The sequence below is a fragment of the Lissotriton vulgaris genome, chromosome 7, assembly GCF_964263255.1.
Source record: "Lissotriton vulgaris chromosome 7, aLisVul1.2, whole genome shotgun sequence".
NCBI lineage: Eukaryota > Metazoa > Chordata > Amphibia > Caudata > Salamandridae > Lissotriton > Lissotriton vulgaris.
The window spans coordinates 121,156,200-121,167,550 of record NC_141695.1 but is presented as its reverse complement, the minus strand read 5'-3'; the positions used below and the strand labels follow the sequence as shown (position 1 = coordinate 121,167,550).

The following is an 11,351-nucleotide window of genomic DNA, read 5'->3' as shown; positions in this document are numbered from 1 at the left end:
AACCGCAATGTAACCATACTGCGTTGTAATGGTTTTGTGGTAAAGGATGTTTCCCACATCTTACAGGGGAGTGTGATCCACAGACCCACTATTAGGCTTGGAGATACAAGTCCACCTTTCTCTGTACAAACTGTGTAAACATGATTTTCATTTTTACTGGCCAAATAATAAAGATAAAAGGCTGTAATAATTTTTTTTTTAAAGGCTGAATAAGTGATCCCAACGCATGAGATTGGAGTGGGGGACTTTGCTTCTTCTGGAAGAGGTAGGATATCTCCCAATCACACAACAAAGGGTGTGCTCTTTACAAATGAAAAAACACAGCCAAGTGATCAACACAAATGAGTGACTAGACGATTGAAACAAACAAAACGTCGGTTCCACACATTCAATACCAATCAGCCAGAAAACATCCTCTTTCAAGACAAAAAGTTAGGAGTTGTCCCTTTCAAGAGGTGTCTAATTCAAAAACAGAAATCATTGGCTGCGCGGCAAACACTTGGTCAAGAAAGGTCTGGCTTTGGACCTCAGGAACTGGTCTTTTTATTTTTAATTCGAGATACAAACAATCAACAACAATATATTAACAAAGTAACACATAGAAGATACAGTCATGTATGCAGGATCAGTAGATGGCAACCTGCAAATGAATGAGCTACAAATCCCCGACGGAGCAAGGGGCGGAGTCAAAGAGGCACCACAGCTTAGATGAGCCGGGTCCACCCAGAAGACATTACTGGTGAGTTCATTCAGTTGGGTGGAGATGTCTGAGACTCTGTAATGTCCCCCAAAAACTGTTCCAGAGGGTTGGGGGTTCTGGGTTGTAATCCTGGCTTCAGCACTTGACCAACAAATATGTGCATATTATTGGAGCCAAGGGGCATCCTGCAATAAACACTGCCTCTGAAAAATTCTTTGCTGTCCTTGGTCCTGGATCCATAGTTCCATGTTTGCAGCCTTAAAGGTAACGCGCTGCAGCGCTCCCGACTGGGGGCAGGTTGCGTATTTTCTGTAAAACCCCAAAAATACACTTGTCAATCAACTGATCAAGAAATGTTATTGATTAAATCTATTAAATACAAAAATATGATTTGTTCCCTGATGTAAGACGTCTGCAGAGTAGGACTTGGAGATAAAACAGAATACATTTGGAGAGCATATCTGCGACTGTTTGCTTGAACCAAAGAATTTTTGTTGAGGTATCGTCGATCATAACCAGCAGTCAAAGGGGTCCATCGGCTGCCCCGGGCACCTTGCATCAAGGGTCCTGGATGCCACATTTCAGGTTGGCTGGCACAGCAATATCTGAGGAGAGAGAAAGGAATCAAATTCATCTAGGAATTAAAAAATGAAGTAAAAGAACAGTACAGGATGATTATTTAGGGTGTATTTGGGGGAGGATGAAAATGGCCAACTGGTCCCCATCTCTAACATGTGGTCCTTGGAGGCCCTTACCTATCTGTGCCGGCTTCGGCAGGTTCAGGCCATTCATAATTTTCACAAACTCCTCCAGAGTCTTCGTAAGTCGAGGGTTCAGCTGCTTCTCCTCCTTAACCGAGGTCACGCACTGGCCTGAGGGAGAGAGATGAGAGCTGTGAGACACCAGAGCACAGACCCTTGTGCAACACCTACTGGCAGCTGAGAGGGTGAGGATGGAGGTCTTGCATTATATCGTATTGTAAAATTTACTTTGCGCTTCATACTCCTGACAAGGCAGTGGATTGTGGCCTCAACCACTACTCAAACACGCCCCCATAACTGTTGATCATCCTTTGACCTACGGCTTTGAAACAGCTTGCCCACGGAGTTGCGAGAAATGAATGATCTATTGCCGTTCAGAAGGAAAATAAATACCTGGCTCTACCCTAGAGTGTCAGGTTAACTTTCTCCCCTGCCACTGGACTCCCGTCTCACAGCGCCAGGATACCCGCTGGGTCGCAGTGCGCTATATAAGAATCGGTTACGTTACATTACATTACATTACATTACATTCACGTGTGAGCTTGGGTGAGGGCGCTGTGAATGTCAGGTGCCACGCAGGCGTATGCTCTGCTTCATTTCAACCTGCACTGTGTACTTAGGGCTAAGGTCGGCTACAGGATCGGCCAGGAATGGCTACTTTGGGGCACAGCCAATTCCTAGGACTCAGGAATCTCTTGTTCTATTCAGTGCGCTCTGTGTTATGTTATGTTTATTTGTATATGGAGGTGTGTGGCCCAAGGTGCTTATACGAAGAGGCAGGTCTTCAGCTTCTTGCGGAACTCAAGGAGTGAATGAGGAGGCGCTGAGGTGTTGAGGGAGGTTGTTACACGTTCTGGTTCTCCTACATCGCACCCAAGACATGGAACAGGAAATGTCCTCTCCACTACTCAGAATGTCTCCCATGCTCTTTGCTGTCCTGTTCCGCTTCGAGGAGGCATCCATTGCGGGCTTAGCCCTACTCTCGATCGCCCCTCAATTACACCTGCATCAAGAGTGCCCCAAGTGCCTCGAAGTACAAGAAAGTAACATCTTAGTGGTGTGGTGGAGTGGTGTGGCTCACTGGTTAGAGGCGGCAGACCTGTAAGCAGAGGACGGCCCGGGACCAGGGTTCGATTCCCGACGCGGCAGGGTCGTGGACCAGGGTCAGGGGCTCGATAATTCTCGCCTCGGTGCCTACTCCAGTCAGGGACCACACTCGGCAACTCTGGGCATTAGCTTGCCTCATCTTCACAACGGCCCCCCAGACCGCCGGGGATGCTTGGTCGCACCTTAGAGATACCCATTAGGGACCATCTCTCAGGGTGAGCCAGGACGGGTTCCCCAGCGGTCGAAGCGCGGAGATACTCCTCCGGGAGTCGATTCTAGCGCTATATAAACCCACAATTAAATTAAATTAGGTACAAACATCATTAACCATTATCCGAGGCAAACAACTACACATCAGAGTCTGGGTCCGCGGGCTGCACTGCTTGCTCCTAGTTGTGCTGCACAAGCTGTGTGTCTGCTTGCATCGTCCATTGATCTGTGGCGCCTGCTCTGTGTGTTAATGGAATCACCTCCTGCGTCAGGCCTTAGCCAACCTCTATGTACGGACAAAGCTTGCGGATGGCGTCACTGGGCATCTACTATGTGCTTGAAGCAGCTGAGAATCACCTTCCAGATTAGAAACTTCAAAATTACTGGCTCTGCCACGGTAGTTACAATCAAGTGCAGTCCTGGAACTTGTCCTTTGCTACTGGGAGCAGATTTTGAAAATAAAAGCCTGCATTTTCAGCAAACATCGAAGTAGGACCACAGTTTTGCATCGACCGAGAGGCACAAAATGACTTATTTCACCAACTAAGAAAACTCAGACACTGAAGCACTAAGGGGAATTAAATGCAATCTTTACATACAGTGTCCTTTGTGTTAACTAAACTGCTTCCTGCTAGGGGCAGCTAACTAATCCTGCAATGGAGCGCAAGAGAAGCTGCTCACCTTTGTGTCCAGTCAAACCTCCCCGACAAGCGGAGCAGGTGCTAAATTCACCAAAATTTGCTGGAACAGATGGTGAAAACCTAAGTGTTAGGCAATCTGGGATGAAAGGCGAACCTATTATCTGTTTGACATGTCCTATTGTGCTTACCTGTATCTCAAAGCATTACAGTCTGGTGTGTTCTGACCTGCTCAGATGCTGCTCATACTGCATCAGCGTGTGCTCCTCTGCAACCAGCAGGCTTACACTGTGTGACTTACCATCTACATTTCAAGACCCACAAGCACAACCACTTATGACCAATAGAAGCCTAGGCTGCTGGGGGAGCCCTTAGGGCTAACTAGGAGGCAGAAACACGATTTTACAAACTTTCTAGATAAGCATGAGTGTCCCTCATCTCACCTTGTCACTCCAAGGAGATAACTTTGCAGAAGGACGGAGCTGAGAAACCCTACAGGGGTTGCGTGCACAACAAAATACTTTTGAAAAAACATATAACAGAGACGTGGTTTGCCGTACTCACCAGTGTAATCGTGCGCTGGGTACAGCAGACAGTGGTCCGGCAGGGAGAAGATTTTGCTGTGGACAGACTGATACAGAGTTTGTGGGCACCCTGCAAAGAAGCAGAGAAACCTATCAGGATCCTCTCATCAGTGGCACCCTTGTGCTATCAGTGTCCCTCCTTATACTACTGGTATACTCTCCCTTCCCCATGACCATCTTACATCTATGTTGTTCTTCCTTTTCTTTAAGTTTGGTTAGTGCTTCATTTGGGGAAAAAAACATAAGTGTCAGGGCCCACTGCAGCTTGCATCACTCATTGCGCCGGTCACCAACAGGACTACTAAACATGACCATTCCAGGCCCCTAAGCTATAAGAATGGCTTATTCGACAGGTAATAGTCACTTGTAATGCTTATTGAATTTATAGACAACTGTTTTTGTGTTCATCTCTAATTTACATAAACAGTGCCACCATGTGGCAGACTGTCATAAATGCCGGTGTTGACGATTAAGTGCTGGTACTGAGCACTGGAAACTACTGGCTCAAATTAAGCACTGAGTTTAGGGTATCTCTATGCAATGAAGCTGTAGATTCCTGGTTCTCTTTGAAAGGAGAACATAAGCTGACAGCTGCCTCAGCCTAACGTGTAAAGGCTCTTGCGGAATCTCCCTTCAGCGCCCCTCGTCACCCCATCCTTGCCCCCTTTCTCCAGCCACGACAGTCTCTCCTAGGAGAGTCCCTTCTCACTCTCACATGAAACTGGCGCTGTCACAGCTCTAGTGGCCTTGCACATGCAGATGCTTTTCAATTCAGAGGTATATCGGACATGTGACGCATAACCATTCAGACTGACTTTCTACTGAGTGCCATGGAATATTTTGTGACGTGAAATACTACAAAAATAAGAAGTTGTAGCCCCTTGAACCTACCTTGCTGGAAGTCTGTGCGCCCACAGCCCCGGATCAGCAGCGCATCCCCGGTGAAGGCCATGCTATGGTCCTGCAGCACATAGGTCAGGCAGCCGTCCGTGTGTCCAGGTGTGGACCGCGTCTCCAGAGCCTGTAGAAGGATTGGTTGAGAGGGAACACAGGATACACTTTAATTCTCAATTTGTTTTATTTTGTGTGCGTACCGGAAAGACAAGGAGGTATTTCAGACAAAGGTGGTTTGAGCTATCGGATGCACTGGTCTGATATGTGATGGACTCTTCATCAGCCGTCCCACCCTCTTAAAAGCACCAGTCTCGGATTTGACTGTCTCTGGCCCAGCTGAGCAGCCTTTCACAGGAGGGTCTAATGTTTGTTTGATTCTTCTGCAGCTCTCAGAGCCTTCTAGGGGAAAGATCATGTATGTACATTGCAAACACTGATATAATCTTAATGTCAGGGCAAGGGCAAATACACAACCCATATGGCCATGAAACACAGAGCCCCCCAAACCCCTCTGCCAAAGGAATTCACCCAAGAAACCATCAACCCCCCCACCCCCCGCCAAAGGAATTCACCCCAGAAACCAATTACAGCCATAATCTGTGGAATGGACCAAGAAAGACTCTCCTTTTGCTTTCAATATCACCAAGCAAAAATAAAGAATGATTTACCTTAATGTCAGCCACAGCCAGGCACACCTTAAAGATGTTCTACAATCACTAGACTGTTTGGAGCTTTGTGAGTTTGTAAAAAAACTTTTAGAGAAGGCTTTCTCCTGTGACATTCATGTTTAAGATTCTGCCAACTAGAGGTCATACTATTTGAACAAAAGGAGTATGTCCTCCCAAAAACTTTGTATGGTTCCTTTCGAAAATGTCAATACTATATGAGTTCCAAAATGTAGGAGTGCAAATAAAGACAAATAGGTTCCATTAAACTGGTTTTCTGCTAAATACTTTATTGTTCCTTCATTTTTAGGTCTCGGCTAGCGTAAGCTGTGCACATGCGCAGTCTCGCTGGCGAGATTTAATGACAGAGTGATTTTCACTAGCGAGGTTAAGCTCCGCCCCTCTTTTCCATTGGCTGGCGTCACCGTTCATGCTAAACGTGGCCAGCCATTGGAGAAGAGGTCCCAGTGACGTTCTTCTTTCTCTTTAAGCCCCGTCATTTTCAGACTGGCTTCCTTGCCTTACGTTTGTAGTAAAACATTTCTTATCTTGGTGGGCTGTTTTTGACTGTGTTGTTCACATTCTTTTATTTTTTTTTTTTTTTTTTTTACAGGCTGACTATCTCCTGTTTTCAACTGTATTCCTTGCTGGGATGTATGCAGTGATTATAGAAGATCTAAGGTAAGCCATCTTGCCTTTCTTGGTTTTCTAATGCCTTTTTGTGTTTGTTTTTCAGGTGGACCGCGGCCCGTGTCGTGATGGTGCAGCGGCGTGCACGGAGTGCTTTCCCCGGTATGTATGCTGTTGTTAGCCGGGCTAAGGTAAGCCATCTTGCCTTTCTTGGTTTTCTAATGCCTTTTTTTGTGTTTGTTTTTCAGGTGGACCGCAGCCCGTGATGTGATGGTGCAGCGGTGTGCACAGAGTGCTTTCCCCGGAATGTATGCTGTTGTTAGCGGGTCTAAGGTAAGCCATCTTTCCTTTCTTAGTTTTCTAATGCCTTTTTGTGTTTGTTTTTCAGGTGGGCCGCGGCCCGTGTCGTGATGGTGCAGCGGCATGCACGGAGTGCTTTCCCCGGTATGTATGCTGTTGTTAGCGGGTCTAAGGTAAGCCATCTTGCCTTTCTTGGTTTCTAGTGCCTTTTTGTGTTTGTTTTTTTGGTGAACCGCAGCCCGTGTCGTGATGGTGCAGTGGCGTGCGTGGAGTGCTTTCCCCGGTATGTGTGCTGTTGTTAGCGGGTCTAAGGTAAACCATCTTGCCTTTCTTGGTTGTAGTAAAACATTTCTTATCTTAGTGGGCGTGTTTTTGACTGTGTTGTTACATTCTTTGATTTTTTATTTTTTTTTACAGGCTAACTTTTTCCTGTTTTCAAATGTGTTCCTTGCTGGGATGTATGCAGTGATTATAGAAGATCTGAGGTAAGCCATCTTGCCTTTCTTGGTCTTCTAATGCCTTTTTGTGTTTGTTTTTTAGGTGGACCGCGGCCCGTGTCATGATGGTTCAGCGGCGTGCAATGAGTGCTTTCCCCGGTATGTATGCTGTTGTTAGCGGGTCTAAGGTAAGCCATCTTGCCTTTCTTGGTTTTCTAATGCCTTTTTTTGTGTTTGTTTTTCAGGTGGACCGCGGCCCGTGTCGTGATGGTGCAGCGGCTGGCACGGAGTGCTTTCCCCAATATGTATGATGTTGTTAGCGGGTCTAAGGTAAGCCATCTTGCCTTTCTTGGTATTCTAATGCCTTTTTTTGTGTTTGTTTTTCAGGTGGACCGCGGCCCGTGTCGTGATGGTGCAGCGGCGTGCACGGAGTGCTTTCCCCGGTATGTATGCTGTTGTTAGCGTGTCTAAGGTAAGCCATCTTGCCTTTCTTGGTTTTCTAATGCCTTTTTGTGTTTGTTTTTCAGGTGCACATATATATGCATCTATATATTCCTACAAATATGCTGCATATATATGTACATATATATAAATACATATTTATCAATATGTATCACCATACTTGATCATAAGTACTACTCAATGTACTCTACTACTCACTCTAATACTCACTCTACCACTCAAACGCTACTAATCACTATTTAATACTCACTCTTTCACTCTTTATTAATAACTACTACTCACTCTCTAATACACAATATCTAATACTGTCACTACTCACTCTACTACTCACTCTAGTACTGTACAACTTATTCTACAACACTATAATACACACTATCTACTACTCCGCTAATAACACTACTACTCTACTCACTCTCTACTACTCACTATAACACTCACTTTGCTAACACTCTACAACTCCACTACTCGCTCTTTACTACTCACTCTTTACAAATCACTTTGCTAATCACACTTCACTAATAACACTTTACTGCTCACTCTTTACTACTCCCTCTCCAATACGCAACTACTCACTCCACTACTGTACTAATTACTGCACAACTCTATAATACTCCCTACTCCCTCTACTACTCTCTTCTCACTAACTACGACATTAAATAAACACTACTACTCACTATACTACTGTTTACAATTGTCTGATACACTACTACTCTACTTACCTATTACTCTCTACTAATAATTCTAATACTCAACTACACACTCTCTACTGCTCACTCTCCAATACTCACCATTACTCACTGTACTTCCCACTGTCAACTACTTACTCTTTGCTACTAACTCTTTCATACTTACTCTTTACTACAACACTGCTACTCACACTACTCCTCTGTACTACTCTCTATTCACTGTCTGCTACTCACTCTCTACTTCACACTCCAAGTACTCTCTACTAACTAGTGTGTGTGTGTAGCTCTCAGTGTGTGGCTCTATGTGTGTGCCTCTGTGTGTGAGTGTGTGTGCAAATACAATAAGTACTACTCTCACTATACTACTCTACTACTTATAATACAACTCTCTAATTCTCCCTACTCAGTCTACAACTCACTCTCTACTAACTCTCTACTGCGAATTATACTCACTACTCACTCAAGTACTCTCTAAAAATCTGTATTACTCAGTACTAATCACTATTAATAGCTATTACTCTATAGTACTCACTACTACCCTACTACACACTCTCTACTCCTCTACTGCAAACTATCTAGTACTCAATCTACTACTCACTCTCTACTACTCAGTTTCTACTACTCTACTCACACTTTACTGACTACTATCTACTACTCAGTCTCCACAACTCTAATAACTCTAAACTACTCACTCTAATACTCTATAATACTCTACTCACTAATACTCTCTACTGCTCTACTCACTACTAATCATTCCCCACTACACACTCAAGTACTCTAAATCACTATACTACTCACTCTCTACAACTCTATCTTAATCACACAACACTACTCTACTACTCACTCATTACTACTCACTATAATACTCTATTACAACTCTACTACACTTTACTAACTACTAGTCACTCTCTACTACTACTCTCAGCTGCTCACACTCTACTCAATCTCTACTACTCTCTAATAATCTTGATTCACACTCTAGTACTCACTCTACTAATCACACACTAATACACACTCTAACTACTCGCTACTACCTACTAAGCACACTCCTCACAACTCACTCCATTACTCTATCCACTATCTAATACTTACTCTCTACTACACTATAGTACTCTATGGTAATCACTAACTACTGCTCTCTAATCTCTACTCAATTTTAATAGTCATTCTCTACTCACTCTAATAAATCTATCTACTACTCAATATACTATCCACGACTCACTCTACTACATCTATTACTATCTAGTACTCTTCAATACTCTCTACTACTCTGTCTCTACTACTCGCAAACTGCTACACGCTCTCTACACACTATATACTACTCTCTACTAATCTATACTACTCACTCCAATACTCTATAATATTCTACTCACTAATACTCTCTACTGCTCTACTCACTACTAATCATTCTCCACTACACACTCTCTAGTACTCTAAATCACTATACTACTCACTCTCTACAACTCTATCCTAATCACTGAACACTACTGTCTACTACTCACTCATTACTACTCACTATAGGACTCTCTATTATAACTGTCTTCTACTCTACTACACTTTAATAACTACTAATCACTCTTTACTACTACTCTCAGCTACTCACACTCTACTCAATCTCTACTATCTCTAATACTCTCGATTCACACTCTAGTACTCACTCTACTAATCACACTCTAATACACTCTCTAATTACTCTCTACTACCTAATAATCACACTCCTCACAACTCACCCAATTACTCTATCCACTATATGATACTCACTCTCTACTACTCTCTACTACACTCTAGTACTCTATGGTACTCACTAAGTACTGCTCTCTAATTTCTACTTAATTTTAATAGGTATTCTCTAGTCACTCTACTAAATGGAACTACTACTCAATATACTATATAAGACTCACTCTACTGCATCTATTACTATCTACTACTCTTCATTACTCTCTACTACTCTGTCTCTACTACTCGCAAACTACTACACGCTCTTTACACACTATCTACTACTCACTCTATACTACTCTCTACTAATCTATACTACTCACTCTCTATTACTGCCTACAACTCACTGCTACTCTACTCTATACAACTATACGCTCTATTAGTCAGACCCTCCAGAATATCGCGATTTCGCTATTGACGAAAAAGTTGCAAAATCGGCCGATTAGCACGATGGCCGCGATATTTACAATTATCGCCACGATATTTGTAAAAATAAGTGCCTGCAAAACAAACAATGCCCGTTAATTGGCTGTGTGCGTACACGTCACCACGTGCCGCCGTCCAATACCGGCTTCCTCCTGGCCAATTTTTCCAGCTTGTTGAGGTTTGCTAAAGAACATGACATGAGGGCGAATAACCTAAGGTAGGCGGGACAGTGATGGCACCTACCACCGCGGTCTGCACTGACTGAAGCACCACTCACTGAGCTGAAGACTGGGTTAGGAAGGGATGTAGTCTCAGTACAGGGGGTTCACTCCGTCACCTAGCGGGGTCTTTCTTCAGTGTCCACCAAAGCTTAACTGAAAGTGGACGAGTGTGTGTCAGCGCGGAGAGTCCAAAACATGCAAACGGAGCCCATTGCCTCTACTTGTTCCATTTCTACACCGTCAGCAAAGCTGAAAAGAAGTCCACTTGTGACTTCTATTTTGTAGTGTTTCATGGGCAGTTACCAACGTTCATTAATGTAGTTTCGACTGATTTGTAGGTTTTCCACACAGATCACATTGTGTAAAAAAGCCAAACACTACCGTAGACTTGCGCTACTCCTCCGCAGAACTGAGAGGACTCTCCTCACTGCCTGACCGCCTAAGAGGCACAACCAAGAAACTACAAGTAAGTAGGAACGAGTAAAGGCATCTCGGGCTCCGTTCGCAGTCAGACTGCTGGGCCAAGTGACTCGGTTAGGAACAAAAAATGAGCGGTGCTTGGGAGGGCCGTAGCCTGGTGACAGGAGCCACGGCTGAGGAGAGCCAGCTGGGGAGCAGCTTCCATGAAAAATAATTAGATGCCAGCGCAGCCTCTGCATCTCCTCCAGTCGTAGGTCACCTGTTCCCTTCGGAGGTCCATTGTCAACCTTCTCATTTCTTACTTAGGGATTTCATATTTTTCTTACAGAATTCCTATTAAGGATTACTTTCATTCAGTGACTGAGATACACACACGAATTCGAAACATTATATCATTGGTTTCAGATACAAAGGTAATATTAACTACCCATATGGTAAATCACAGCTCTTGCAAGTGCCAGTTTGGTTATCTATTACTAATTGTACCCCTTCAC

The 11,351-nt window shown here is 44.1% G+C and overlaps 1 protein-coding gene across 1 annotated transcript in view; it reads right to left on the bottom strand.

Moving 5' to 3' along the window:
- Positions 1-505: 505 nt before the first annotated feature.
- The window catches only part of LOC147700973 (persulfide dioxygenase ETHE1, mitochondrial-like), a 98,166-nt gene continuing 87,320 nt past the window's right edge, over positions 506-11,351 (bottom strand). Inside the window, exons 4-7 of the mRNA XM_086929798.1 lie at positions 4,892-5,021; positions 3,981-4,070; positions 1,456-1,572; positions 506-1,305 (exon numbers count right to left, since the gene is read on the bottom strand). Of these exons, the coding sequence (XP_086785924.1) occupies positions 1,259-1,305; positions 1,456-1,572; positions 3,981-4,070; positions 4,892-5,021 (384 nt within the window). The 3' untranslated portion in view covers positions 506-1,258. The remainder of the gene's footprint in view (positions 1,306-1,455; positions 1,573-3,980; positions 4,071-4,891; positions 5,022-11,351) is intronic.